Here is a 27,742-nt window from a genome sequence, read left to right on the forward strand (position 1 = left end):
TTGGGTTTCACAAGTGAGTTTGGGAAACGGATGGAGTCCATGTCTTTTTTTTTTTTTTTTTGGGATGGTATGTGTTAACCGCTTACTATCTGTCATTCAGTCAGTAAATCAGTCAGGTCATCGTATTTATTGAGCGCTTTCTGTGTACAGAAAACTGTACTAAGTACTTGGGAGAGGACAATGTAACTATACAAAAGACACATTCCCTGCCCACAGTGAGTTTGCTGTCTAGAAGGGGAGACGGACATTAATATAAAGAAATAAATGACAGATACGGAATGTGAGGCGGAGAGAGGAGGAAGAGATGAGGGGAGAAAGAGAAAAGGAGAGAGAGAAAGAGAAGGGGGGAGAAAGGGATAAGGAAGGGGGAGTGAAAGATGAGGATGGGGGAAAGAAAGGAAGGGGGAGGGAGAAAGGAGGAGAGAGAGGGAGAAAGAGGGAGAGGAAGATGGAGTCGGGGGGAGGAAGAGGGAGGGAGAGAGAGAAAAGCGGGGGGGGGGGGAGAGATAAGGAAAGGGGGAGTGAGAGAGGAGGATGAGGGGGAGAGAGAGGAAGAAAGAGGGAGGGAGGGAAAAGAGGGAGAGGAAGATGGAGACAGAGAGGGAGGATGGAAGAAAGGGAGAGCGAGAGAGAGAGAAAGTGAGAGAAAGGGGGAAAGAGGGATAAAGAAAGGGGAAGTGTGAGATGAGAATGGGGGAGAGAAAGGGAGAGAGATGAGGAAGAGAAAAAGAGAGGGAGAGGGAGGGAAAAAGGGAGAGGACGATGGAGACAGAGAGGGAGGAGAAAGAGAGACAAAGAGAAAGGAGGGGGAAGAGAGGGATAAGGAAAGGGAAGAGATGCGGATGGGGAGAGAAAGACAGGGAGAGAGAGGGAGGGAGGGAGGGAGGGAGGGAGAAAGGGAAAAGGGGAGAGGAAGAGGGAGATAGGGAGAGGGAGGATGGAAGAGAGGGAGGGAGAAAGAGAGAGAAGGGGGAGAGAGCCGGAGGGAGGGAGAGTGAGACAGATGGAGGGAAAGAGAGAGAGTGTGAAGAAGGAGGGAGACGGCGTGAGGGGGAGAGGCCGAAAGGAGCAGAGCGCAGTGTCGCGGCAGCCGCCCCCACGACCGGGGGGCCCCTGCCCCGGACACTTTCTGGCCCCCCACCCCTGCCCCGGGTCCAGGCCCGGGCCCCGGCTGGGAGAAGCCCCCCTACCCGGGCAGGAGGAGGACAACCTTCCTTCCCGGACTAGGCCTTCCCCTCTTTCCTCCTCTCCCCCTCCCTTCTGAGTCGCCCCGACTCGCACTCGTCCCCCCCTCCCAGGCCCACGCCGCTTAGGGCCGCCACATCCCTCATTTATTTCTTTCTCTTCACGTCCGTCTCCCGCTCTGGACTGTCAGCTCGTTGTGGGCAGGGACTGCGTCTCTTTCCCGTCCTACGGTCCCCTCCCAAGCGCTCAGTACGGGGCTCTGCACACAGTGAGCGCTCAGCAAATACCGTCGAATGAAGGACGCCGCGCTCCACCTCCACCAGCTGGGAAGACACCGTATTCCGAGTCGGCCATTTAATAGTAACGATGGTATTGGTTAAGCGCTTACTATGTGCCAAGCGCTTCTCCCCGATCCCGCCTCATTGCATCGACCGACCCATCGCATCGACCGAGCGTTTACGGTGTGCGGAGCACTAAGCCCGCGGTGGGCAGGGAACGCATCCGCTGATTCTTTTGGTCCGCCCTCTCCCAAGCGCTTAGTCCGGTGCTCTGCACAGAGTAAGCGCTCAGTAAATACCACGGATTTACAGTGGACACGACCTCCGCCTCCCGGGGGGAAAGACCCAAGCGCCATAAGGGAGAGGCCCAATCAGAGGAGAAATCAATCGATTAATCGATAGCGTTTCCCGTGCGTTTACCGTGTGCGGAGCGACTGATCGATCGGCGGCGTCTATTGAGCGCTCACCACGTGCAGAGCGCTGTGCTAAGTACTTGGGAGAGTAAGATACGAGAGAGTCGGCTGACACGTTCCCCGGCCACGTCGAGCTTCCGGTCTAGAGACGGAGGGGGAAAAAGACGATAGTCGGGGAAGGTTTCTTGAAGGAGGTGTTTTATTCATTCGGTCGTATTTACTGAGCGCTTGCCGTGTGCTGTGCGAAGCACTGTACTAAACGCGGGTAGAAGGGCTCTACACCGTAAGCTCGTCCTCTAGTCTTCGTGGGCCGGGAATGTGTCTGTCTACTGTTACGTTGTCCTCCCCTAAGCGTTTGGTAGAGTGCTTTGCACAGAGTAAGCGCTCAGTAAATCCGACTGAAAGAAAGAATGAGTGGCGGAGGGGGGATTAGAACCCAAGACCTTCCGACTCCCGGGCCTGGGCCCAATCCACTAGAGTGTCTCAGCCTTTGGGTTAACCTCACTGCGAACGCACGAATCTGGGGGGCTTCGACAAACGTCACGGAGCAGCGTGGCGTAATGGACCGGGAGTCAGAAGGTCCCGGGTTCTGATCCCGACTCTGCCACTCGTCTCCTCTGCGACCCTGGGCCAGTCACTCCACTTCTCCCGGCCTCAGTTCCCTCATCTGGAAAACGGGGATTGAGACGGTGAACCCCACGGGGGACGGGGACTGCGTCCGACCCGATTTGCTCGGATCCACCCCGGCGCTCACCCAGTAGTAATGATAACGGCGGTCTTCGTTAAGCGCCCACTCTGTGCCGAGCACCGTTCTAAGCGCCGGGGTGGATACAAGGGAATCAGGTCGTCCCCCGTGGGGCTCCCGGTCTTCATCCCCATTTTCCAGATGAGGGAACTGAGGCCCAGAGAATCACAATAATAATGATGGTAATCGTTACGCGCTTACTACGTGCCAAGCACCGTTCTAAGAGAAGTGAAGCGGCTTGCCCGGAGTCCCACAGCCGAGAAGGGGCGGGGCGGGGATCAGAACCCGCGTCCCCTGACTCCCAAGCCCGGGCCCTTGCCACCGAGCCCCGAAGGGCACGATTACCATTATTATTAAGATCCCAATCGCCATGACGTCGTCATTATTGGTTATCCGCAATGACCGTCCTCCTGGTCGTCGCCACCTGGGGCCGCGGGCCTTCCTCCCCGCCGGGAGGCTAGCTGGGTCGGTGGGATGGGGCGAGGCGGGCGTCCCGCAGCCAGCGGAGGACCTGGGTCAGGCCGGTGCCGTCCCGGGCGCTGACGCGGGCGGTGGCGACGGGCCGGCCGGCGGTGGCGATGATGTCCGGGAGGCGGAGCAGGCCCTCCATCTCCTCCGGGGTCATGTAAGACGGCAGGTCGCTGCGCCCGCGGGAAACCCGTTGCGGCCCCGGCGGCGGCCACGTCCCTCCCGCCCCCCTCCAGATGCCCCCGCCCACGAGCGGCACCCAAGGAGGACTCCCGCCCACCTCCCGCAGCCCGCCCTTCGGATCGTCACGCTAAAAAGGAGGGTGTCCATCAGGCGCTTCCTAGGTGCCGAGCACCGTTCTAAGCGCTGGGGGAGATAGAAGGGCGTCAGGTGGTCCCACGTGGGGCCGACGATCCCCATTTTCCAGAGGAGGGAGCTGAGGCCCAGAGAGGTGAGGTGGCTTTGCCCGGAAAGACGGGGGCCCCCTCGTGCCCGCCCCCGGGGCCCCCGGACCCTCACATCTTGTTGAAGAGGACGAGGACGGGCGCCGTGGCCAGCTGCTCCGCGGACAGGACGCTGAGGAGCTGGGCGCAGGACGACGACAGCTGAGTGGGGTCGGAAGCGTCGATGACGAACTGGGGCGGAGGGAGAGGGGAGCCCGCGGTCGTCGGCATCGTCATCATCAGAAGAACGGAGGCATTTCTTAAGCGCTTATTACGTGCCAGGCGCTGTACTAAGCGCGGGGGTGGATCCAAGCAAATCGGGGTGACGCAGCCCCTGTTCCGCGAAGGACTCCCAGGCTCGATCCCCATTTGACAGATGAGGTCGCCGAGGCAGAGAGAAGCAAAGTGACCTGCCCGAGGCCACGCGGCAGAGGCCACGCGGCAGACAAGTGGCGGAGCCGGGATTAGAACCCATGACCTTCTGACTCGCAGGCCAAATTGGGGTATTTGGTAAGCGCTTTACTATGCGCCGGGCGCCGTTCTAAGCGCCGCGGGCAGGGAGTGTGTCTCTTTATTGTTGTGTTGTAATCTCCCAAGCACTTAGTACAGTGCTCTGCACTTAGTAAGCGCTCAGTAAATACCATCCAGTGATCGACTGATGATTGAAAGGGAAGACTTCCTTCGGGAATCTCCAGTGCTCTGCACAGAGTAAGCGCTCGATAAATGTCACTGATCGACTGATTGAAAGGGAAGACTTCCTTCGGGAATCTCCAGTGCTCTGCACAGAGTAAGCGCTCGATAAATGTCACTGATCGACTGATTGAAAGGGAAGACCTCCTTCGGGAATCTCCAGTGCTCTGCACATAGTAAGGGCTGGATAAATAACACTGATCGATCGACTGATTGAAAGGGAAGACCTGCAGGAAACCCCAGTGCTCTGCACGTAGTAAGCGCTCGATAAATGTCACTGATTGATCAATGATGCACATAGTAAGCGCACCATAAATACCACCGATCGATCGACTGATTGAAAGGGAAGACCTCCTTCGGGAATCTCCAGTGCTCTGCACATAGTAAGCGCTCGATAAATACCACCGACCGATCGACTGAAAGGGAAGAGACCTGCAGGAAACTCCAGTGCTCTGCACATAGTAAGCGCTGGATAAATACCAGCGATCGATCGACTGATTGATGGAAAAGGTAGCCCCCCTCGAGGAATGTCGGGAAAGTTCCCTCACCATGACGGCGCGTGCGCTTCCGTAGTAGCTGGGCCAGATTGGGGCCATGCGCCCACCCAGCTCCCTGACCACCATCTTCCTCTGGACCACGAGGTCGGTGAGGTTCGTGCCCACCTGGTTGGGGAGGGAGGAAAACAAGGCGTGACATCACCGGGGTGGGGGGGGGGGGGGTCCCCCTCGGTCGCCGGGGTCCTGATTCCGCCCCATTGGACTCTCCCAAGCGCTCGGCACAGTGCTCTGCACGGTGTAACGCTCAGTAAATAGCAACGATCGACGGGTCGGTACCGTGGGCTGCGTCGGGGGGGGATCTCCGAGGTCTCCCTTTGTCTCTCCAGAGGTCAGCTGTGAGGACGTGGTTAAGTTCATTCATCTGTTCATTCATTCATCAGTCAATCAGAGAAGCAGCGTGGCGCGGTGGCCTGGGAGACAGGAGGTCATGGGTTCTAATCCCGGCTCCGCCGCTCGTCTGCTGTGCGACCTGGGGCAACTCACTTCACTTGGATTAAAAAAAGAGGAAACCAAGGCCCAGAGAAATGGAGTGACTGCCCTAAAGCCACACAGCAAACAGGCGTTAGAACCCAGGACCTCAGACTCCCAGGCGTAAGCTCTTTCTCCTAGGCCATGCTACAGCGTTTAGAACAGTGCTCGGCACATAGTAAGCGCTTAAATACCAGTCTGATTCTTCTTGAAATTCCATCTTACAGATGAAGGAACTGAGGCCCAGAGAATAATAATAATAACTGTGGTATTTGTTAAGCGCTTATTAGGTGCCGGACGCTGCACTAAGCGCTGGGGTGGGAACAGGCAAATCATTCATTCACTCAATTCGATCGTAGTTATTGAATGCTTACTACGTGCCAGGCACTATACTCAGCGCTGTGATAGATACAGGCAAATCCACCAAATCCAACGATATTATTATTATATCGAGTTGGACACAGTCTCCATCCCCATTTCCCAGATGAGGTCACTGAGGTCCAGGGAAGTCAAATGACTCGCCCACGGTCACCCAGGGGACAATAATAATAATAATGAGGGCATTTATTCAGTGCTTTCTAGGCGACAAGCACTGTCCTAAACGCTGGGGGAGATAGAAGGTCATCAGGTTGTCCCACGAGGGGGGCTCACCGTCTCCATCCCCATTTGACAGATGAGATTACTGAGGCCCAGGGAAGTGACTCGCCCACAGCGGACAAGAATATTGATAATGAGGGTATTTGTTAAGCGCTTACTAGGTGCCAAGTTACTGTTGTAAGCGCTGGGGTGGATCCAAGGTCATCAGTTTGTCCCACCTGGGGGCTCCCAGTCTTCATCCCCATTTGACAGAGGAGGGAACTGAGGCCCAGAGAAGTCGAGTGACTCGCCCACGGTCACCCAGGGGACAATAATAAGAATAATAAGGGCATTTGTTAAGCGCTTACTAAGTGCCAAGCACTGTTCTAAGCGCTGGGGTGGATACGAGGTCATCAGGTGGTCCCACCCGGGCTCACAGTTTCAACCCCCATTTGACAGAGGAGGTCACTGAGGCCCAGTGAAGTGACTTGCCCAGGGTCACAGAGCAGACAAGAGGCGGAGGTGGAATTAGAACCCAGGACCTCCCAAGGCCAGGACCGCCGCCCCCCCACCCCCCCGCGCGGAAGGATATTCTGCAGTCGCTTCACCAGCAGCGTCTTGCCGCCTCCCGCGGGCCCCAGCACCAGCAGGCACATCCCGGATCCCTCCGCCGCCGCCGCCGTCGCGCGAGCCTCTTCCCCGCTCCCATTGGTCCCCAGGCGGCTCGCGCCTCCTCCTCATTGGCCGCCCGCCCCGCGCCGCCTCCAATCAGCGCCCTCCCCTCGAGCCTCTGCTCCCGCCCTCCGTCGCCTCAGAGGCGGCCAATGGGCGCCCTCCCCGTCCATCCCTCCCAGCCTGTCAGCTGGATTGAGCGCCTACTAGGCCCGAGGCGCTGTACTAAGCGCTTGGGAGAGTGAAATAATAATAAATAATAGTGATGGTATTTGTTAAGCGCTTACTATGTGCCGAGCACCGTTCTAAGCGCTGGGGTAGACACAGGGGAATCAGGTTGTCCCCCGTGGGGCTCACAGACTTCATCCCCATTTTACAGATGAGGGAACTGAGGCACAGAGAAGTGAAGCGACTTGCCCACAGTCACACAGCTGGCAAGTGGCCGAGCCGGGATTTGAACTCATGACCTCTGACTCCAAAGCCCGGGCTCTTTCCACGCTGCTTCTGACGATGGCATTGGTTAAGCTTTTCCCATGGGCCGAGCACTGTGCTAAGCAGCCTGGCTCAGTGCAAAGAGCCCGGGCTTTGGAATCAGAGGTCATGGGTTCGAATCCCCGCTCTGCCACTTGTCAGCCGTGTGACTGGGGGCAAGTCTCTGTTGGCGAATTGGACTCCCCAAGCGCTTAGTACAGTGTTCTGCCCGCAGTAGGCGCTCAATAAATACGACTGAATGAATAAAGGACCGGTTGTGGACATAATTGTGGGGCTGGGAAGGGAGAGCAAGGCAGGGCGAAGCGGTGGGGCCTAGTGGGTAGAGCAGGGGACTGGAAGTCAGAAGGACCTTGGGCAAGTCATGTCCCCTAGGCCTCAGTCCCCTCATCTGGAAAATGGGGACGAAGACTGTGAGCCCCATAGGGGACAGGGACTGGGTCCGGCCTGTTTCACTTGTATCCACTCCTGCGCCTAGTTCAGTGGCTGCCACATAGTAAGTTAGAGAAGCAGCGTGGCTCAGTGGAAAGAGCCCAGACATGGGAGTCGGAAGTCATGGGTTCGAGTCCCGCCTCCGCCACTTGTCAGCTGTGTGACTGTAGGCAAGTCCCTTCACTTCTCTGGGCCTCAGTTCCCTCATCCGTCAAATGGGGATTAACTGTGAGCCTCACGGGGGACGACCCGATGACCCCGTCTCTCCCCCAGCGCTTAGAACAGTGCTCTGCACATAGTAAGCGCTTAGCAAATACCAACATTATTAATAAGCGCTTAAGAAATAGCACCATTATTATCACTGGGCGCGTCCCCGCGGCAGCCGTCCAATCACCGCCCTCGACGTCGGCTCCCCCCTCCTGGGAGCGCGCGGCCTCGGCCTGGGCGGGCCCCAGAGGCAGTCGACCAATCACCGCCCTCCCTTACCAGGGAGCAAGCGACCCGCGGCGGTCGTCCAATCACCGCCCTCCCCCCCCCCCAGGTGCGCGCGGCCCCGCGGCAGTCGTCCAATCGTCGCCCTCCCCTCCCCGGGCGCGCGCTCGACCCGCGGCGGTCGTCCAATCACCGCCTTCGACGCCGCGCTGGCCCCGCCCTCCCCCTCCCCGGGAGCGCGCGCGCCCCGCGGCGGTCGTCCAATCACCGCCCTCGACGTCGGCGCTGGCCCCGCCCCCGGAGGGGCGGGCGGGAGCGTCCGCAGTTTCTGCGCGTCCCCGCGTCGGCGCGCGCCCGGGGCGGAAGCCGGAAGGCGGAAGCGGCGGCGGCGGCGGCAGGAGCGCAGGACCATCCGCGGCCCGAGGTCGCCATGGGGAGAGGCGGCGGCACCTTCGAGCGTCTCCTAGGTAACGCGCCCCCGCCCTGTGTACTGAGCGCCTCCTCGGTGCGGAGCACTGCACGAAGCGCCGGGGCGAGGTCACCATCGCCGTTCACGATAGTGTGTGCCCGGCACTGCGCTAAACGCTGGGGCCGATCCAAGCCAAGGGGGTCGGACCCAGCGGGCTCCATCCCCGTTCTACCGGGGGGGGGGGAAACTGAGGCACGGAGAAGAGACAGGGCCAAGGTCACACGGCAGGCTTCGGTTGATACCAGACGGTCTCCCTAATCATAATAATGTTAAAATAATAATGATAATTAATAATAATGTCGGTATTTGTCAAGCCCTTCCTCTGTGCCAAGCACCGTTCTAAGCGCTGGGGGAGATGCAAGGTCATAAAAAGAGAAGCAGCGTGGCGCAGTGGAAAGGCTTGGAAGTCAGAGGTCATGGGTTCGAATCCCGGCTCTGCCACTCGTCAGCTGGGCGACCGTGGGCGAGTCGCTTCACTTCTCTGGGCCTCAGTGACCTCCTCTGGAAAATGGGGATGAAGACTGGGAGCCTCAGGTAGGACAACCGGATGACCCCGCATCTCCCCCGGCGCTTAGAACGGTGCTCTGCACCTAGGAAGCGCTTAACAGATACCAACAGTATTATTATTATTTGTTAAGCGCTTCCTAGGTGCAGAGCACCGTTCTAAGCGCCGGGGGAGATGCGGGGTCATCCGGTTGTCCCACGTGAGGCTCCCGGTCCTTTGCCGAATTGTCCATTCCAAGCGCTTAGTCCAGTGCTCCGCACATAGTAAGCGCTCAACAGATAGTATCGAATGAATGAATTCATCCCCATCTTCCAGCTGAGGTCACTGAGGCCCAGAGAAGTGCAAGCCGACAGGTGGCGGAGCGGGATTAGAACCCACGACCTCTGCCTCCCAAGCCCGGCCTCTTGCCGCGAAGCCAGGCCGCTTCTGGCTGCCAGCCCGTTGTCGGGCAGGGATTGGCTCCATCTGTTGCCCGGTTGGACGCTTTCCGAGCGCCTAGTACAGTGCTCTGCACCCAGGAAGCGCCCAATCAATGCGACAGAACGAACGGACGAAGGGAGCGCGTCAGGGCGACGCAGGAGGGAGCGGGAGAAGAGGAAAAGCGGGGCTTCGGGCCGGGAAGACGGATGGAGTGACAGAGGCCCAGAGAAGTGAAGTGATTTGCCCAAGGTCGCACAGCAGGCGGGTGGCGGAGGCGGCATTAGAACCCAGGTCCTCGACCAGTGACGAGTTTACGGCCGAAAAGGGGAGGTAGTTTAAGTTGAACCTCTCCTTCCCATCCGGGGCCGGCACCGTCGCCTCCCTGGCGATTGGTGGAGTCCAGAAGTGGAGGATTGAGAGAAGAGGCCCCGAATCATAATAATCATCATGGTTTTCCCTTTGTATTGAGCGTTTCCTGTGTGCAGGACACTGTACTAAGCACTTGGGAAGCACAGTTCAGCAACAGAGAGACATTCCCTATCCACGGTGGGCTCACAGTCTGGAAGGCGGAGAGCAAAACAAGCAGACGGGCATCGACAGCGTCAAAATCGATAAATGGAATGACAGATATCGACGCGTCGTGAATAAAATGGGAAGCAGCGTGGCTCAGTGGAAAGAGCACGGGCTTTGGAGTCAGAGGTCATGGGTTCGAGTCCCGGCTCGGCCACTTGTGGGCTGTGTGACTTTGGGCAAGTCACTTAACCTCTCGGTGCCTCGGTTCCCTCCTCCGTAAAATGGGGATTAAGACCGTGAGCCCCACGTGGGGACGACCCGATTCCCCTGTGTCTACCCCAGCGCTTAGAACGGGGCTCGGCACATAGTAAGCGCTTAACAGATATCAACGTTATTATTAAATAGAATCATACATATATATATATAAGTGTGGGGCGGGGAAGGGGGGAAGAGCAGAGGGAGGGAGTCGGAGGGGCGGAGGAAAAGGGGGGCTTCAGCGCTTACTTTGTGCCAGGCTTCCTCTGCTCCTGTGTGTCTTTTGCTTATTTTTAACAGTCTTTATTAAGCGCTCACTATGTGTCAAGCACTGTACTAAGCACTCGAATAGACACGAGTTAACCAGGCCAGATAGAGCAGCGGGGCCTGGTGGCTCGAGCCCGGGCCTGGGAGTCAGAAGGTCGCGGGTTCTGATCCCGGCTCCGCCACTCGTCCGCTGGGTGACGGCGGGCGAGTCACTTGACTTCTCTGGGCCTCAGTTCCCTCATCTGGAAAACGGGGATTGAGACCGTGAACCCTAAGGGGGACGGGGACGGTGCCCCAGCCCGTTTGCTCGGAGCCGCCCCGGCGCTTAGTACAGGGCCTGGCACGTAGTAAGCGCTTCACAGGTACCATTTAAAAAAAAAAAAAAAAAAAAGCCGGCAAGGTGGACAAGAAGTCAGAAGACCCGAGTCACGAGGGCAGGATGACTCATTCTTTCCGTCGTATTTATTGAGCGTTTACCGTGCGCACTGTACTAGGCGCTCGGGGGAGGACAGTACAGCAATAGACACATTCCCAGCCCACAACGAGCTGACAGGCTAGAGGGAGGGAGACAGACGGGAATAGAAAGAAAGAAATGAGGGATGTGGACGTGAGGGGTGCGGGGCCGGGAAGCGGGGGATGAAGAGAGGGAGCGAGTCGGGGCGACGCAGAAGGGAGCGGGAGGAGAGGAGGGGCTCAGTCGGTATAAAACTCCTTTTAGAGAGAAGCCGACATTTTTACTTTTATTTGGAATTGCACCAAAGCTTTTGGCTCCTAAGGTCAATGGAAGACTCGACCTGCGGTTTTCAGGGTGTTAGGGCTTTGGGAGAATTCGTAGCCCCGAATCTCGGACAGTAGGAACTTATCCCTTCTCTCGGGTTTCCCCTTTCCGCCCGCCCACGCCACTTTCCGAGGGAAAAAAATAAAACAGACTCCCCCACCTTTTTTTTTTTTTCCCTTAAATACGGTATTCGTCAATCGCTTTTGATGCTTGGTAACCACTTACTGTGTGCCAAGCCCTCTTCTAATCGCTGGGGTTGATTCAAGTTAGGTGGGATACAGTTCATTCATTCAGTAGTATTTATTGAGCGCTTACTATGTGCGGAGCACCGTACTAAGCGCTTGGAATGAACAAGTCGGCAACGGATAGAGACGGTCCCTGCCGTTCGACGGGCGCACGGTCTGATCGGGGGAGACGGGCGGACGAGAACGATGGCAATCAATCGAGTCACTGTCCCCCATGGAGCTCACTGTCCCCATTTTCCAGATGAGGGAACTGAGACCCGGAGACAAGGGAAGGGACCTGTCCGGGGTCACCCGGCCGACATGGGGAGGAGCCGGGTCGCGAACCCAGGTCCTCTGGACGCCCGGGCTCTAACCGCTAGGCCCCGCTGCTTCTCCTAAGAGAAGCTTGCTCTTTCTCTCGGCATTAGCTCGCACCCAGTGCTCCCTCCCGCTTTCGGGGGGAAGGAAAAAATAAAACGCTTTGGTCCGGGCCTTCCCCGACCGTTACACGACCGGCTGGGCCTTTCTGATCAGGACAGTCTCCCGGACTGGGTCAGAGGGTGATCGTTTTCTCCGTATGCAATAATGATAATGTCGGTATTTGTTAAGCGCTTACTATGTGCAGAGCACTGTTAATAATAATGATAATAACGTTGGTATTTGTCAAGCGCTTACTATGTGCAGAGCACTGTTCTAAGCGCTGGGGGAGATACAGGGTGATCAGGATGTCCCCCGTGAGGCTCACAGTCTTCATCCCCATTTTACAGACGAGGGAACTGAGGCACAGAGAAGTGAAGTGACTTGCCCACAGTCACACAGCTGACAAGTGGCAGAGCCGGGATAGCATCATACTCTATTATTATTACTAATGATAATAGTATCTGTTAAGCATTTGCTATGTGCCCGGCACCGGGATAGCTACAGAGTAATCAGGTTGGACACAATCCCTGTCCCACGTGGGGCTCACAGTCTTCATCCCCATTTTACAGATGAGATGGAGGGCCCAGAGAATAATAATAATAATAATAATGGGACTTGTTAAGCACTTACTCTGTGCCAAACACTGTTCTAATCACCGAGGAAAGTACAGGTCAAGCAGGTTGGACCCAGTCCCTGTCCCACGTGGGGCTCGCAGTCTTCATCCCCATTTTCCAGATCAGGGAACCGAGGCCCCGAAAAGCGAAGCGACTCGCCCAGGGTCACCCAGCGGACCCGGGGCGGAGCCGGGACCGGGACCCAGGTCCGTCTGACCCCTAGGCCTGTGCTCTACCCACAGAGCCGGGTTGATTATTGTAATCATCATTATTATTTTAATATTTAAGCACTTTGTTACTCTGTGCCAGACTTACTTGTGATTACGCCTCGGCCAGCCTCCGAGAACCTACGGTGAGCGCTTAGTACGGAGCTCTGCGCGCAGTAAGCACTCGGTCACTACGACCGAATGAATCCTGACGCCGGTGCCGTCTGCCACGCGACCTAGGGCAAGTCACTTCTCTGTGCCTCAGTTCCCTCATCTGGAAAATGGGGATTAAGCCTGTGCCCGGCACGTAGTAAGTGCTTAACAGATACCACGATAATTATTACTATTAATAAAAATGATTATTATTGCCGCTGTTGCATTTGTTAAATGCGTCAAGCCCGGTCAAAGGACCCCTTCAGGGAGGAGAGGATTAAATAGGCGTGAAGAAATACGTGCACAATTCACTGCTCTCCTTTTTTAAAGAGGTTCCGCCGAGAGGAAGCCGATAAACGTTGGGTCGTCTTTGAGAAATTCCCCTCCCGATGAATCCCTCAGCTCTCTGCCGTACTTTTCCACCGCGGCCTCCTTGTCCCGTATCTCCTCTCGGCCACTCGATCGATCGGTGGTATTTATCGGGTCGCCTGTCGCAGTCATTGATCCCCTCCCACCTTGATCGGTGCATCGGCCTCCCGGGAGACCTCCCGGCCTCCCGTCCCTCCCCACTCCAGTCCCCACCTCCCTCGGGTGCCCGCGTCGTTCTTCTACAAAAACGTTGGGGCCGTGGTTCCCCGTTCCTCAGGAGCGTCCGGTGGTTGCCCATCTACCTCCACATCCGACAGAGGCCCCTCGCCGGCGGCTTCAACGCCGTCCGGCGGCTCGCCGCCTCCGGCCTCGCCTGGCGGCTCTCGTCGTCCGGCCCGGCGCGCACGTTCCGCTCCTCCCGTGCCAACCTGCTCACGGGCCTCCGTCTCGCCCCCGCCACAGGTCCCGCCTCGGGCCCCGAACGCCCCCCCTCCTCAAATCCCACAGATGGTGACTCTCCCTCCCTTCAAAGTCTTCTCGACGGCCCACCCCCTCCCGGAGGCCTTCCCTGACTGCCCCCTCCTCCTCCTCTCCCATCTGCATCGCCCCGACCCGCTCCCTTTCGTCATCCCCCTTCCCAGCCCCACACCACCGATGTCCCTAGCTGTCATTTGTTCATATTCGTGTCCCCCTCCCCCTCTAGGCTGTCAGCTCGTTGTGGGCAGGAAACGTGTCCGTTATAGTGTTATAACAAGCAAGCACAGTGCTCTGCACACAGTGAGCGCTCAAGAAATGTGACCGCCATCTCTGAAATTTATTTCTATTCATGTCCATCTCCCCCTCGAGACTGTCAGCTCATTGTGGGCGGGGATGGTGTCCGTCTACGGTTATTACTGTCCTCTCCCAGGCGCTCAGTACGGTGCCGTGCACACAGTAAGCGCTCAGTAAATACAAATGAATGAACGAAAGTGACGCTCTGGGTTATCTCTTCTTTTCAGACAAAGCCACCAGCCAACTCCTGCTTGAGACAGACTGGGTGTCCATCCTGCAGATATGTGACATGATCCGCCAGGGAGACACACAGTAAGTAGCCGGGGGGGCTGGGGGCGGGGTGGGTCTTTCCTCTCTAACCCGCCCCCCCCCCCCCCAAAAGCCTCCCTAATAATAATTATCGTGTTGGTTAAGCGCTTACTATGTGCCAAGCACTCTTCTAAGCACTAGCGAAGATACAATTTATCTAACCTTTCCCCACGTGGGGCTCACAGTCTTAATCCCCATTTGCCAGATGAGGGAACTGAGGCCCAGAGCAGTGAAGTGACGGGCCCGAGGTCACACAGCGGACGAGCGGCGGAGCCGGGATCGGAACCCGGGTCCTTCTGACGGCCGGGCCCGGGCTCTACCCACTAGGCCGCGCCGCTTCTCACGGGCACGCGGCCCCGAGGAACCGCGTTTGGAATTCCGGCCTCGAGTCTTTCCCGTCACCTGGCCGAGCCGTAGCTCACCTCCTCTCGAGCGGTAGCCCTCGCCGCCGACCCCTGGCCCACGTCCCGCCTCCGGCCCGGAACGCCCTCCCTCCTCATATCCCACAGATGGTGACTCCCCCCCGCCTTTAAGGCCTTTTTGGCATGTAGTAAGCGCTTAAATACCATTATCATTGTGTTTCAAACACCGTTCTGGGCTCCGGGGTGGATGCAGGCTAATCGGGTGGGACCCAGTCCCTGTCCCTCAAGGGGCTCCCAAGGAGGGGAAGAAGAGGGGATCGAATCCCCATTTCGTAGTGGAGGAAACCGAGGGACGGAGGAGCGAAGCGGGTGGCGGAGCCGGGATGAGAACCCGGGTCCTCCGACTCCCGGCCTCGGGGTCTTCCCGCTGGGCCGCCCCGCCGCGGCGGTCCCCCCGCGACCAGCCCGGCGCGGGCGGGTGCTTCACCGAGGCCTCTGGAATTGCCGTTCGGTGGGCGCCATCTTGTTTTCCTCTCTCCCTCTCCCCCTCTCCAGAGCAAAATACGCGGTGAGTTCCATCAAGAAGAAAGTCAACGACAAGAACCCTCACGTGGCCCTCTACGCGCTGGAGGTAATAACGACCGTCGTGGTCCCGGCGGTTATCTACCGGGCGCTCCCTGAGCGCTCGGGAAAGCCCAATCCAAGAGATTTGACGGCGTCCTCCATTCCCACTCCGATCGCACACGGTCCCCGTCCCACATGGGGCTCCCAGGCTAAAAGGGAGGGAGAACAGGGATCGAATTCCTATTTGACAAAGGAGGGGTCCGGGAGAAGGGAAACGACCCGGCCGAGGTCGCGCAGCGGGCGAGGCGCGGAGCCGGGGCTTAGAACCCTCCCCGGGCCGCGCTCAGAAACGGTTACTGGGGAAGGGTGCGTCGAATCGCCGGGGAGGGGGCTGCTTTCCGTGCGGCCCGGAAGCCCTTTGGGCACCAAATAATAATAATGATGGTATTTGGTAAGCGCTTACTATGTGCCAGGCACTGTACTAAGCGCTAGGGCGGATCCAAGCAAAGCGAGGTGGACACGGTCCCTGTCCCCTGTGGGGCTCACAGTCTCCGTCCCCATTTTCCAGATGAGGGAACTGAGGCCCAGAGAGGTGACTTGCCCACAGTCACACAGCAGACAAGTGGCGGAGCCGGGATTAGAACCCGTGACCTTCTGACTCCCAGGCCTGGGCTCTAGCCACTACTCCATGCTGCTTCTCATAGTCTGAGCGGATGTGACCTGCTGCGTCCCCCAGCTCACAGAGATAGACCTCTAAACTGTGAGCTTGTCGTGGGCGGGGGTCATGTCCGTGTATTGTTCTGTGTCCCCCCCCCCCCCGAAGCGGTCAGTACAGCGCTTGGCGCACAGTAAGCGCTCAGTAAATCCGACTGGATGAATGATTGAATAAATGGGGCAGGGGGCTGGGGGTGGAGAAGAGGGGAGGAAGGCTCTCCGCTGTCGCCCGGCAGGTCATGGAGTCGGTGGTGAAAAACTGTGGCCAGACGGTCCACGACGAGGTGGCCAACAAGCAGACCATGGAGGAGCTGAAGGAGCTGCTGAAGGTAAGCGCCTCGTTGGGCCGGGGATCCTGGCAGACGTCCCGTGGGGGGCCGGGGGTCGCCATCGTGGAGCCCCCGCCCCATGAGGTGCCGGACCACCGCAGCCTCACCAACGGACCGCGCGTAGTTCATTCTTCTCTCTTAACGTCCGTCTCCCCCGCTAGATAGGAAGCCCGTGGTGGGCAGACAATGTGTCGAGCCGGTGCCCTGCCCTCAGTAAGCGCTCAATAGGTACGGTTGGCACGCGCCCTCGCGGCGGGGGCGACGCCATCCCGAGATTCCGGCGGGCACCGTCTCGGGGAGGCCGAGCCCGCGCCTCCCGGCCTCCGGCCCGCACCGAGACGCCTCCCGGCCCGGACCCCGGGGGTCAGAGCCGTCAAAGCCGGGGGACCGCTGAGGCGAGTCCAGACGGAAGGGGGTTCGCGTCCGGACCGGCAGGAAGCCGGCGGAGCGTTCGTCGCGACGCCCAGGGCCCCGCACCCCTGTCGATGTGTCTGGCGTCTCGAGGGCGTTTTCTCTCATTCGTTTGGTATTTATTGAGCACTTACTGTGTGCAGAGCACTGGGACCGTGGGCTTGGGAGAGGACAACAGAACAACAGACAGACACATTCCCTGCCCAGAATGAACTCACAGTCTAGCGGGGGAGAGAGACGTTAATAATAATAATAATAATAATTCTGGTATTTGTTAAGCATTTATCGTGTGCCAGGCACTGTAATAATACTAAAAACGATGGCACGTGTTAAGCAGTTACTGTGTGCCGAGCACTACTCTAAGCGCTGGGGTAGATACAAGGTCATCACGTTGAGGGTTTACGGGCTTAATCCCCATTTTACCGAGGTCACTGGGGCCCAGAGAAGTCAGGTGCCTTGCCCAAAGCCACACAGCAGGCGAGCGGCGGAGCCGGGCGTAGAACCCACGTAGAGCCACGTGCTCCTTTCCCGGTACCCGTAAATCAATAAATCAACTGATGTGAAGCAAATGAAATAGCGTAGCTCTCCCAGAGGCGGTCAAGCAGGCCTCGAGCCGAAACGGCTCCGAGGGGAAGGTCAGAGAGAGAAGGGGCGAGTGCGAGGCCTTGACCGCTGTGCTTCCACACCCCTCTCCTTCCCCGCCAGAGGCAAGTGGAAGCCAACGTCCGCAACAAAATCCTCTACCTGGTCCAGGCCTGGGCTCACGCCTTCCGGAACGAGCCCAAGTACAAGGTGGTTCAGGACACCTACCAGATCATGAAGGTCGAAGGTGAGTCAGAGCGGGCCCTGCCCGCTCATCCGTCCTTCCCCTCTGTCCGCCCCACGGAGGCCGGACGCTCCCAGAGTCTTCCCGCCTATCGCAATGAAGCCTGTGCTTTATTCAGTCATAATAGTATTAATTCAGTAATAACAGTCATCTGTCGAGCCCTTCCCGACGCGGAGCACTGGATTAAGCGCTTGGGAGAGGACGAGACGGGCGTAAACGGAGATATTCCCCGCCCACGACGAACTGACAGTCCAGACGCGGGGGAGGCCCGAATAGAAATCGATAGATGAGGGCCGAGGACGTAAGTGGCGGGGGGGGGGGGGCTGGGACGGGGGTGGCGAATAAAGGGAGCGAGTCGGGGCGACGCAGAAGGGAGCGGGAGAAGAGGAAAGGAGGGTGCAGTCAGGGAAGGCCTCCTGGAGGAGGTGGGCCTTCGATGAGGCTTTGAAGCGGGGGAGAGTAAAGTACTTGTTAAACGCTTCCTAGGTCCCAAGCACCGTTCTGAACGCTGGAATCGGATTGGACACGGTCCCTGTCCCACATGGGGCTCACACTCTGCATCCCCGTTTTCCAGAGGAGGGAACTAAGACGCAGAGAAGTGACGTGACTTGCCCACGGTCACCCAGCAGACGGGATGAGAAGCCAGGTCCTCCCAGGCCCGGGCTCCACCAGGCCGCTTCTCTAAAAAGCCATTTAAAAGGGCGATGTCGTCTTTTCAGGTCACGTCTTCCCGGAGTTCAAGGAGAGCGATGCCATGTTCGCGGCGGAGAGGGTGAGCCCCGGGCCGGTTGAGGGGAGGGAGGACGAAATAGCAATAGACACATTCCCTGCCCTCAACAAGTTTACGGTTCAGAGGCGGAGAAAGGACCCCAGGCTTTCTGACTCCTTGCTGGGCCGACTTGGGGGGGGGGGGTCTTGGGCCCCAGTTCCTCTGCGTCTTTTTCCTTGAGGTAGCCGCGAGAGCCCCCGGGCCAAACTCCCAGAAGCCTCAGGTTGCTGATTTTTTTGGCCAACTTGGGAGTCTGAAGACAGACTCCTCCGGGTCTTTTCCCTTGAGGAAGCCGCAGAGCCCCCAGACCCAAACTCCCGGAATGGTCCGGGGGCCGATCGCTGGACCGACTCGGGTGCCTTCGGACCTGATTCCTCCGGGTCTTTTCCCTTGAGGAATAATAATAACGATGGCATTTAAGTGCTTACTGTGTGCCAGGCACCGTACCAAGCGCCGGGGTGAATACAAGCAAATCGGGTTGGAAACAATCCCCGTCCCCCGTGGGGCTCACGGTCTTGATTCCCATTTTACAGATGAGGGGACTGAGGCCCAGAGAGGTAACGGGCCTTGCCCAGGGTCACCCGGCAGACAAGTGACCCCCCCCCCCCCACCCCGGACCCAACTCCCAGAACGCTCAGGCTGTTGGTCTGGGGGCCGACTTGGGCGTCATCGTACCTGACCCCTCCAGGTCTTCTCCCCCCCGAGGAAGCCGCAGAGCCCCCAGACCAAACTCCCAGAATGGTCCGGGGGCCGATTTTCGGTCCGGCTCGGGTGCCTCCGGACCCGTCCCCTCCGGGCCCCTTCCCCCGAGGAAGCCGCGGAGCCCCCGGGCCAAACCCCCGGCGGCCTCGGCGGGCCGCGGGGTCCCGGGCGGGCCGGCGGTTTCCCCACCTCCTCGGTGAGACCGCCGTCTGTTTCCCAGGCCCCCGACTGGGTGGACGCGGAGGAGTGTCACAGATGCCGGGTGCAGTTCGGGGTCGTGACCCGCAAGGTGGGTGTGCGGCCGGCCCCCTCCCCGAGTCCCCCCGCCGCCCCCCCGCGCCCGACTCCCTCCCCCCTCTCACTCCCGCTCTGGTTTGCAGCATCACTGCCGGGCTTGCGGACAGATCTTCTGTGGGAAGTGCTCTTCCCGGTATTCCACCATCCCCAAGTTTGGGATCGAGAAGGAAGTGAGGGTGTGTGAGCCGTGCTACGAACAACTCAACAAGTTAGTGTCTCTCCCTCCCGGCCGCCGACACGCTACGGCTCCTCCCTTCTCTTGGGGCCGGTGGGAGGGACCCTCCAGCAAGTCCCCTTGTCCAGACCGGCCAGTGGTCACGGCTCCCTGGCCGTCTCTCAGTCCAGTGCTCTGCACACAGTAAGCGCTCGGTAAATACGATTGATTGAATGAATGGATCTCTGGCCAACCGCTTAGAGAAGCGGCACGGCCTCGTGGCTCGAGCCCGGGCCTGGGAGTCGGAAGGACCTGGGTTCTCACGCGGGCCCGGTCTTGGGAGTCAGAGGTCGTGGGTTCTAATCCCGGCTCCGCCACCTGTCAGCTGTGTGACTCTGGGCAAGTCACTTCTCTGGGCCTCGGGTCCCTCATCCGTAAAATGGGGATGAAGACCACGAGCCCCGTGTGGGACGGGGACTGCGATCCACCTGATTAACCTCTGTCGATCCCGATGCCTAGGAAGGTGCCTGGCACCTAGTAAGCGTTTAACAAATACCGGGATTAGTATTAGTATGTGGGGCTCTCGGTCTCCATCCCCGTTTCCCAGATGAGGTACCTGAGGCCCAGAGAAGTGAAGGGACTCGTCCGAGGTCACCCAGCAGACAAAAAGACACCTGTTGATCCAACCCGGTTTTCCCCAGGTACCCGGTCGCCCCTGTGAGGAGGTCTGTCCGTGCCTTCGTTCGACCAGGTTCACTGAGCGCGTACCGTGGGCAGAGCACTGTACTAATCGCTTGGGCGGGGACCGTAGAGCCATAGACAGATTCCCTGCCCACGCCGGAGTCAAGCCGGGCTCTGGGCCGATGTGGCTCGGGCGGTCCCGGCCGAGTGGGCGGCCTCCGGCTTCCCCGGCCCCCCCCCCCCCCCGGGAATGTCGGGACGCGTTCCCGTCCATCTCTCGGGTCGTCTTCCCTTCAGGAAAACGGAAGGAAAAGCCGCCTCCGCCACCGAACTGCCGCCGGAGTACTTGACCAGCCCCCTGTCGCAGCAGTCACAGGTAGGCCGCCCTCCCCGCCTCACGGCCCGGAGGGCCGACGGGACCCCGCCGCCCTCCCCATCCCCGTCCCCTCGGGGGGCCGGAATCCGCCCCCTCAGCCGGCCGTCTCGACCCGCAGCTGCCCCCGAAGAGGGACGAGACCGCCCTGCAGGAGGAGGAGGAGCTGCAGCTGGCCATCGCCCTGTCCCAGTCGGAGGCCGAGGAGAAGGAGAGGATGGTGAGCGGGCCGAGCGGCCGCCGGGACCCCGACGATCCACCCGGTCCTCGCTCCGGTGCTCCCCTGGCCGAGGACACCCCCGACGAGATGCGTCCGAGGTGCCTTCGATGGGATTTACCGAGCGCTCACCCCGTGCGGAGCACCGGACCGAGCGCTCGGGAGAGTCCGTTACCACACAAAACAGACCCATCCCCTGCCCGCGACGAGCTGACAGTCCAAGAGGGGAGACAGGCACGGATAGGAAGCAGTAAGTGTCCCCCTCTAGGCTGCAAGCTCGCCGGGGCCGGGGCCCGTCACCTTTATTGTTGTTTCGCCCTCCCAAGCATTTAGTACGGTGCTCCGCACACAGCGCTCAGTAAATACCACCGGGTGAGGCGACCGATATGGACGCGAGGGCCGTGGGGCTGGGAAGAGAGGGAGCAAGTCAGGGTGAGGCGGAAGGGAGTGGGAGAGGAGGAAGAGAGGGCTTAGTTGGGAAGAGCCTCTTGGAGGAGATGGGTCTTCAATCGGTTGTATCTGTTGAGCGCTCACTATGTGCAGAGCGCTGTACTCCCTGCTTGGGAGAGGACAAGATAACGACGAAAAGACACGGTCCCCGCCCGCTACGAGCTGGCGGTCTAGAGGGGGAGAGAGACGTTAACAGAAATAAAGAAATTAGAGATAGATACCTCACTTCTCGGGGCCTCGTGGGTAGAATGGAGATGTGAGCCCCGCGTGGGACACGGACCGTGGCCGATCCGATTAGCTTCCATCTACCTCAGCGCTTAGTACGGCGCCCGACGCCTAGTGAGCGTTCAACAGATACCATCGAGATACCCAAAAAATGAGGATATAAGTGGGGGAAGAGAATGGGGTGAGTAGCCAGGAGTTCATGCATTCAGTTGTACTGATTGAGCGCCCACTGCGTGCAGAGCCCTCTACTAAGCGCTTGGGCGGGTACAGTATAACAGAAGACACATTCGGTGCCCACAAGGAGCTCAGTTGAACATAGGCGTTTCGGGGGTTCAGCTCGTTACGGGCAGGGAACGCGCCCGTTTAATCTTTCCACCGGACTCTCCCGAACGCCGAGGACGGTGCTCGGCACGCGGTAAGCGCTCGGTAAATACGATCGGACGGGCGAACGAAAGCGCCCCGGGGGGCGGGGAGACGAGGAGAGGTTGGCCAGCGAAGCCTCCTTGTGCCTCCGTTTTCAGAGACAGAAAACGACGTACTCCATGTACCCCAAGGCGGATCCCACCCCGGTGACCTCATCCGCCCCCGCTCCTGGCAGCCTGTATTCTTCCCCTGTGGTGAGTCGTGCCCCCGTCCCCTGGCACCTCTCCCCTCTCCGACCCCAGAGCCACACTCTTTCATTCGATCAGTCGTCTTTATCGAGCCACAGACGCCACCTCCTCTCCTCACCCACCGGGGAAGAGTCATCTCAGCGCCCGAGGCCCGGCGCTCAGACCCCGGGCCGGGGAGTCGGGGGACCCGGGTCCTCATCCCGGCGCCGCCCCTCGCCCAAGTGACTTCACTTCTCCGGGCCTCGATGCCCTCATCCGGATAACGGGCATTAAGACCGTGAGCCCCGTGCGGGACCGAATATGATTGAATGAATGAGTTAAAAAAGAGGAGTCTCCCCTCGGAGCGTGGGGGGTCCGAGTCAGGGCGGCCTCCAGGGCGGGCCCAGCCGATCCACCGGCCTCACTCTCGCGACGGGGCTCGGTGGCCCACACGTCCCCCTTTCCTCCCCCAGAACTCGTCCGCGCCCCTGGCCGAGGACGTCGACCCCGAGGTAAGGGCCCGGCGGCTCGGACCGCGCCTCCGGCGGGGACCCGGCCTCGCCCCGGCTCCGGGACCTGACCGAGGCTTCTCCTCTCCGGCAGCTGGCTCGCTACCTCAACCGGAACTACTGGGAGAAGAAGCAGGAGGAAGCGGGCAAGAGCCCCACCCCCTCGGCCCCCGTGTCCGTGGCGGACGCGGCCCCGCCGCCCGGGGAAGGCCACGCCACCCCGGGCCCCGGGGCGGAGGTGAGAGGAGGCGGAGGCCGGGGTGGGGGGCGGGAGGCCACGGCCCTCCCCGCCGTCGCCCGCACCGACCCCCCCCCCCCCCCCCCCCCCCCGCTCTCTTTCAGACTCCCCTCCCGGATCCGGACGCTCAGCCCCTACCTCCATCCGGCGGCCCCTTCGGCGAGGTAAGCGGCCGCTCGGCCCAGCCCCGGGGAATGGGAGACCACGGCCGGCCTCAGTTTCCCCGGACGGTGAGCCCCGGAGGGCCGTGATTTAGGGGCGAGCGGCGCCCGACGGCCGCTCAGAAATGAGGCCGGATTCTTTCAGAGCCCGGGGCTCGGTTTGGATCCTGGCCCGGGGGCTCCACCCCGCAGAGCTCGACCGTGCCGGGCGGTCAGTCAGCGGTATTAATCCGGCGCCCACGGTGCGCTAAGCACGGGACTAAGAGGACGCTACAACCAGAGCCGTCCGACACGTTCCCTGCCCGCCACCAGCTGGTAGTCTAGACGGGGAGACCGACGTTAATGGGAATAACTCAGGGAGCGAATTGACCGTGCGATCGTTACGGGCAGGGAAGACGTCTCTTTATCCCCTTATGTCGTCCTCTCCCAAGTGCCTGGCCGGCGCTCGGCACGTAGCCAGCGCTCCGTAAAGCACCTCGATCGGTAGTTTCGAGGGACGTGCGGCAGGGCTCTGGGGTCGGCGGGGCGAATGCCGAATACCCGAAGGTCGCGGGGCCAGGTGGCAGACGACGCGGAAGGGAGGGCGAGCCGGGGAAAAAAAAAAGAGGGCTTCGTCCGGGAAGGCCTCCCGGAGGAGGCGTGGCCGGTACAGAGGGTTCGAAGGGCCGGGGTCGGGGGCGACGTCCCCTCGGGGCGTGGGGTCTCGGGCTCCCCGAGGCGGCCCCGGGGTGCGAGGCGGCGTTCCCGTGTGCCCGGCAGCAGTACCAGAACGGGGAGTCGGAGGAAGAGCACGAGCAGTTCCTGAAGGGGCTGCAGAACGCCGTCACCACCTTCGTCAACCGCATGAAGAGCAACCATCTGCGCGGGCGGAGCATCACCAACGACTCGGCCGTCCTCTCCCTCTTCCAGTCCATCAACAACATGCACCCGCAGCTCCTCCACCTGCTCAACCAGCTGGACGAGCGCAGGTGTACGTGGGCCCCCCCCCCCCCCGCCCCGCCGCGGGACTTCACTCCTCTGGGCCTCGGTTACCTCATCTGGAAAAGGGGGGGGACCGGGACCCCCCATGATAATCACGGTGGCATTTGTTAAGCGCTTACTAGGTGCCGGGCTGGGGTGGATACGAGGAGAGCGGGTTGGACACGGTCCCCGCCCCACGTGGGGGCTCACGGTCTTCATCCCCGTTTTCCAGACGAGGGAACGGAGGCCCGGAGAATTAATTCGTTCAGTCAGTCGTATTCAGTGAGCGCTTACCGTGTGCAGAGCGCTGTGCCGAGCGCTTGGAACGTACAATCGGGCAACAGATAGAGACCGCCCCTGCCCGACAACGGGCTCACCGTCTAAAAGGGGGAGACGGACAGCGGCGCAAAAGAGAAGCACCACCAGCTTCCGCTCGGCGGCCCCGGGGGTGGCGGGGGTCGGCCGGGCACTCAGGGCTCCCGCCCCTCCGCCTCCCCAGTGTACTACGAGGGGCTGCAGGATAAGCTGGCCCAGGTCCGCGACGCCCGGGGAGCGCTGAACGCCCTGAGGGATGAGCATCGAGAGAAACTGCGGCGGGCGGCGGAAGAGGCCGAGCGGCAGCGCCAGATACAGCTGGCCCAGAAGCTGGAGATCATGAGGCAGAAAAAGCAGGTGGGCGGGCGGGTTGGGGGCACCGCACGGTGGGGACGGGGGGACGGGGCGGGGGGGGACGGGCGTTCCCGGCCAGTCACTTCTCCCGTCCCGCCTGGATGACTCGGTCGGCCTCCTCGCCGGCCTCTCCGCCCCGCGACTCTCCCCGCTCCGTTCCGGACTTCGCTCCGCTGCCCGGATCATTTTTCTACCGCAACGTTGGGGCCGTGTTTCCCCGCTCCTCAAGAACCTCCGGAGGTTGCCCGTCCACCTCCGCGTCGAAGAAGCCCCTCTTCACCGGGGGCTTTAGAGCCATCCACCACCTCGCCCCCTCCTACCTCACCTCCTTCCTCTCCTACTCCAACCCGGAACGCCCTCCCTCCTCACACCCGACAGACAATTCCGCTCCCCGGCTGTCAAGGCCTTACCGAAGGCCCATCTCCTCCCAGAGGCCTTCCCTGACCGCGCCCTCCTCTCCTCTCCTCCCGTTCCCTTCTGCGTCGCCCCGACGCGCTCCCTTTCTTCCTCCCCCCAGTCCCAGCCCCGCACCGCACGTCCGTATCCTGTCGATTTCTATTCACGTCTTCCCCGGGGCCCGTGGGCGGTCACCCCCCGGAGCCGTCCGAGGCGGGGAGGGGGGGGGACGCCGACCGCCTTGCCGCCCGCTGACAGGAATATCTGGAGATGCAGCGTCAGATGGCCATCCAGCGCCTGCAGGAGCAGGAGAAGGAGCGGCAGATGCGCCTGGAGCAGCAGAAGCAGACGATTCAGATGCGCGCCCAGATGCCGGCCTTCTCCCTCCCCTACGCCCAGGTGGGCCCTCCCGTCTCCCCCCCGGTCCCGCCCCGGCCGCCGCGCCCCCTCCCCCCCTCATCGCCGCCCTCTCCCCCTTGCCAGCTGCAGGCCGTGCCGGCCTCGGGGGGCGTCATCTACCCGCCGTCGGGCCCCGGCGGCTTCCCGGCCACCTTCAGCCCCGCGGGCTCGGTGGAAGGCTCCCCCATGCACACGGTGTACATGACTCAGGCGGGCGGCGGGCCCTACCCCAGCGTGCCCGCGGCGGGCGCAGGTGAGACCGCGGAGGGGCCGGGGGGAGGAGGAGGAGGCGGCGGCCGAAGAGAGCCGGGGCCTCGGCCGCGGACTCGCCTCCCTCCCGCCCCCTTCTCCGTCCTCTCCGCTCAGATCCCAGCATGGTGAGCGCCTACATGTACCAGGCGGGCGCCGGCGGTGGGCAGGCGGCCCAGGCGGGCCAGGCGGTGCCCACCACCAACCCCGCCTACTCCTCCTACCAGCCCACCCCGACTCAAGGCTACCAGGTGAGCGCCGGGCGGGTCGGGGGGTCGGCCCCGCCGGGGAGGCGGGGGACGGGCCTCTCACGCCCCCCCCCCCCCCCCCCCGCCCGCTTGGTCTTCGGCAGAACGTCGCCTCCCAGGCCCCCCAGAGCCTCCCGCCCCCCATCTCCCAGCCGCCGCAGTCGGGCGCCCTGGGCTACCTGGGGAACCAGTCGGTGTCCCTGGGCTACCAGCCCTACGGCATGCAGGTGAGGAGGCCGGGCCGGGGGGGGGGGGGCGTCCCGCGCCACTGTCCGTCCCGAGCCCGGCCCCCGAGAGGCGGGAAGGTCCCCTCGGGAGCCGGGGGAGAGCCGAGGATTGGGAAGCGGAGGGTCCCTCGGTCCGTCCCCTTGGGCTCCCCGCCCCGAGGCCGGGGCCGGTCCACCTTGGCGTCTTCCCTTTCCCACTTTTCCGAGGGAGGGGATTCGCCCTTGTGTCCGTCCCCCCCCCCCCCCGTGGGTCCGGAGGTTTTCGGCAAACCCCCCTCCTCGCTCTTCCCCTCGTCTAGAACCTCATGACGACCCTCCCCGGTCCGGACCCGGCTCTGCCCCCTCAGCAGCCCTACCTCTCCGGTCAGCCGCCTATGTACCAGCAGGTGAGGTTTCCCTTAGAAGAGTGGGCGCTGGACCCCTGAGCGCTGAGCTAAGCCCCCCGCCCCTCTGGGGACCTGTCGGTGGGGAGAGCAGATTTCTCACCCCCGTTCTTTCACTCAGTAGTATTTATTGAGCGCTTACTATGTGCAGAGCGCGGTACCAAGCAATTCGGCAACAGAGACGATCCCTGCCCAGTGACGGGCTCACAGTCTAAACAGATGAGGAAACCGAGGCCCAGGAAAGGCAGGGGAGCAGCGTGGCCGAGCGGAAAGAGCCACCACGCCGTGCTCCTTCCCCTGTCTGTCCGGCGGGGGGGGGGGGGGGTCTCACCCCGAGCCCGGGGGTCGGAAGGATCTGGGTTCTAGTCCCGGCTCCGCCGCTTACCTTCTGGGTGACCTCGGGCGAGTCGCTTCACTTCTCCGCGCGTCGGTTCCCCCATCTGTAAAATGGGGACGAAGCGCTTGAGCCCCGCGTGGGACGGGGGCCGGCTCCAGCCCGCCGAGCTGGGATCGACCCCGGCGCTCGGAACGGGCCCCGGGCACGTAGTAAGCGCTTAACGAGTAGCGTCGTTATGCTTTATTATTGCTTCCAGATGGCGGCGCCCGGCGGGCCCCCCCAGCAGCCACAGCCGGTGGCCCCCCCGCCCCCGCCCCCGCCGGGCCCGGGCGAGGCCCAGCTCATCTCGTTCGACTGACGTCCGGGGCCGGGCCGGGGAGGCGGGCACGGTGCCAGTGCAACACTACGATCCACCCGGAACGACTCGCGTACCTAACAGCCATTACTCCGCCCCGTCCCACCCGCCCCGTCGCCGCGTAGCCTCCTTCCCCGCGCGCCGATCCCGACGGGAGAGGGGGAGCCGCCCCTCTTTCCGGGAGGGGGCTCGGGATGGGGGGGGGGGCGTCACGAGCAGCTCGCTTCCCCCCGAGCCCTCCTCCCCCCCGTCCCGGATCCACGACCCCTGCCGGAAGAGGGGGCCCCCGATGTCCCTCGATGGGGATGGAGTATCTTCGTTCCCGGTCACCCCGGGAATGTGAGACGCCCCCCGGACGTGGCTCCCTCACCCTCCCCTCTGCAGAGACCCCCTGCCCACCCCCAGTCAGGGGCCTGGGGCCTCTCGGGTGGGCGCAAGAGGCCGGGACCCCCTTCGAGGGGGGCACCGGCCTATTGCCGGGCCAGGATCTGCACCTCCCGCCCGTCCCTCGACCCTCCCAACACCTCTGCTTCTGAGCACCCATCTCTCATTTAGCGTCAGACTAGACGATGGAAAGTGGTAATAAAACATATGCAAGCGTGCCTGAGCCGCCGGGCCTTTCCTGGGGAAGGATGGGAATCGGGCGGAGAAGCAGCGGGGGGTAGAGGATGGAGCGCGGCCCTCCCAGTCACAAGGCCATGGGTTCTAATTCCGCCTCAGCCACTTGTCTGCTCGGGCAAGGGGCCTCGCCTCCCTGGGCCTCAGCTGTAAAATGGGGCTGGAGAAGGTGAGCCCCAGGTGGGACTGGATCCAACCCGATTTGCTT

The 27,742-nt window shown here is 61.3% G+C and overlaps 2 protein-coding genes across 7 annotated transcripts; one reads left to right on the forward strand and one right to left on the reverse strand.

Moving 5' to 3' along the window:
• Window positions 1-1,735: 1,735 nt before the first annotated feature.
• ARL16 (ADP ribosylation factor like GTPase 16) lies at window positions 1,736-6,510 on the reverse strand. Of its 5 annotated transcripts, XR_003756590.2 has the most exons (6): window positions 6,416-6,510; window positions 5,056-5,114; window positions 4,771-4,884; window positions 3,609-3,724; window positions 2,967-3,262; window positions 1,736-2,018 (listed from the first exon to the last, which is right to left on the reverse strand). XR_003756590.2 is itself a non-coding variant. In XM_029056768.2 (5 exons), exons 1-5 carry the CDS (start codon window positions 6,477-6,479, stop codon window positions 3,138-3,140), a joined length of 450 nt encoding a protein of 149 aa, XP_028912601.1. In that variant the 5' UTR covers window positions 6,480-6,510; the 3' UTR covers window positions 2,920-3,137. The 5 variants fall into 5 exon arrangements, 4 of the variants coding, with proteins under 4 accessions (XP_028912601.1, XP_028912596.1, XP_028912599.1 ...); XM_029056768.2 differs by lacking the exon at window positions 1,736-2,018 and having other exon boundaries at window positions 2,920-3,234; XM_029056763.2 differs by lacking the exon at window positions 1,736-2,018 and having other exon boundaries at window positions 2,920-3,262.
• Window positions 6,511-8,208: 1,698 nt separating this feature from the next.
• On the forward strand, window positions 8,209-27,518 carry HGS (hepatocyte growth factor-regulated tyrosine kinase substrate). Of its 2 annotated transcripts, none has more exons than XM_029057013.1 (22): window positions 8,209-8,315; window positions 14,040-14,124; window positions 15,039-15,114; window positions 15,998-16,090; window positions 17,207-17,330; window positions 18,047-18,099; window positions 19,019-19,087; window positions 19,179-19,303; window positions 20,228-20,306; window positions 20,425-20,523; window positions 21,717-21,812; window positions 22,259-22,297; window positions 22,389-22,532; window positions 22,637-22,696; window positions 23,453-23,663; window positions 24,153-24,325; window positions 24,977-25,117; window positions 25,202-25,370; window positions 25,484-25,617; window positions 25,719-25,841; window positions 26,141-26,227; window positions 26,818-27,518. In XM_029057013.1, exons 1-22 carry the CDS (start codon window positions 8,279-8,281, stop codon window positions 26,917-26,919), a joined length of 2,319 nt encoding a protein of 772 aa, XP_028912846.1. In that variant the 5' UTR covers window positions 8,209-8,278; the 3' UTR covers window positions 26,920-27,518. The 2 variants fall into 2 exon arrangements, with proteins under 2 accessions (XP_028912846.1, XP_028912847.1); XM_029057014.1 differs by having other exon boundaries at window positions 23,456-23,663.
• Window positions 27,519-27,742: the final 224 nt, after the last annotated feature.

Source organism: Ornithorhynchus anatinus, unplaced genomic scaffold (assembly GCF_004115215.2).
Source record: "Ornithorhynchus anatinus isolate Pmale09 unplaced genomic scaffold, mOrnAna1.pri.v4 scaffold_264_arrow_ctg1, whole genome shotgun sequence".
Classification (NCBI taxonomy): Eukaryota; Metazoa; Chordata; class Mammalia; order Monotremata; family Ornithorhynchidae; genus Ornithorhynchus; species Ornithorhynchus anatinus.

Bases quoted from the DNA above. Each gene is read 5' to 3' on its own strand.
- ARL16 (XM_029056763.2), bottom strand. From the start codon at position 6,479: ATGTGCCTGCTGGTGCTGGGGCCCGCGGGAGGCGGCAAGACGCTGCTG. The intron at 5,115-6,415 runs ATATCCTTCCGC...CCACGTCCTCAC, and splicing joins GCTGGTGAAGCGACTGCAGA to AGCTGACCTCTGGAGAGACA. The intron at 4,885-5,055 runs GTACCGACCCGT...CTCCCCAACCAG, and splicing joins CCCCCCCGACGCAGCCCACG to GTGGGCACGAACCTCACCGA.
- HGS (XM_029057013.1), top strand. From the start codon at position 8,279: ATGGGGAGAGGCGGCGGCACCTTCGAGCGTCTCCTAG. The intron at 20,307-20,424 runs GTAGGCCGCCCT...CTCGACCCGCAG, and splicing joins CCCTGTCGCAGCAGTCACAG to CTGCCCCCGAAGAGGGACGA. The intron at 25,618-25,718 runs GTGAGCGCCGGG...GGTCTTCGGCAG, and splicing joins CCCCGACTCAAGGCTACCAG to AACGTCGCCTCCCAGGCCCC.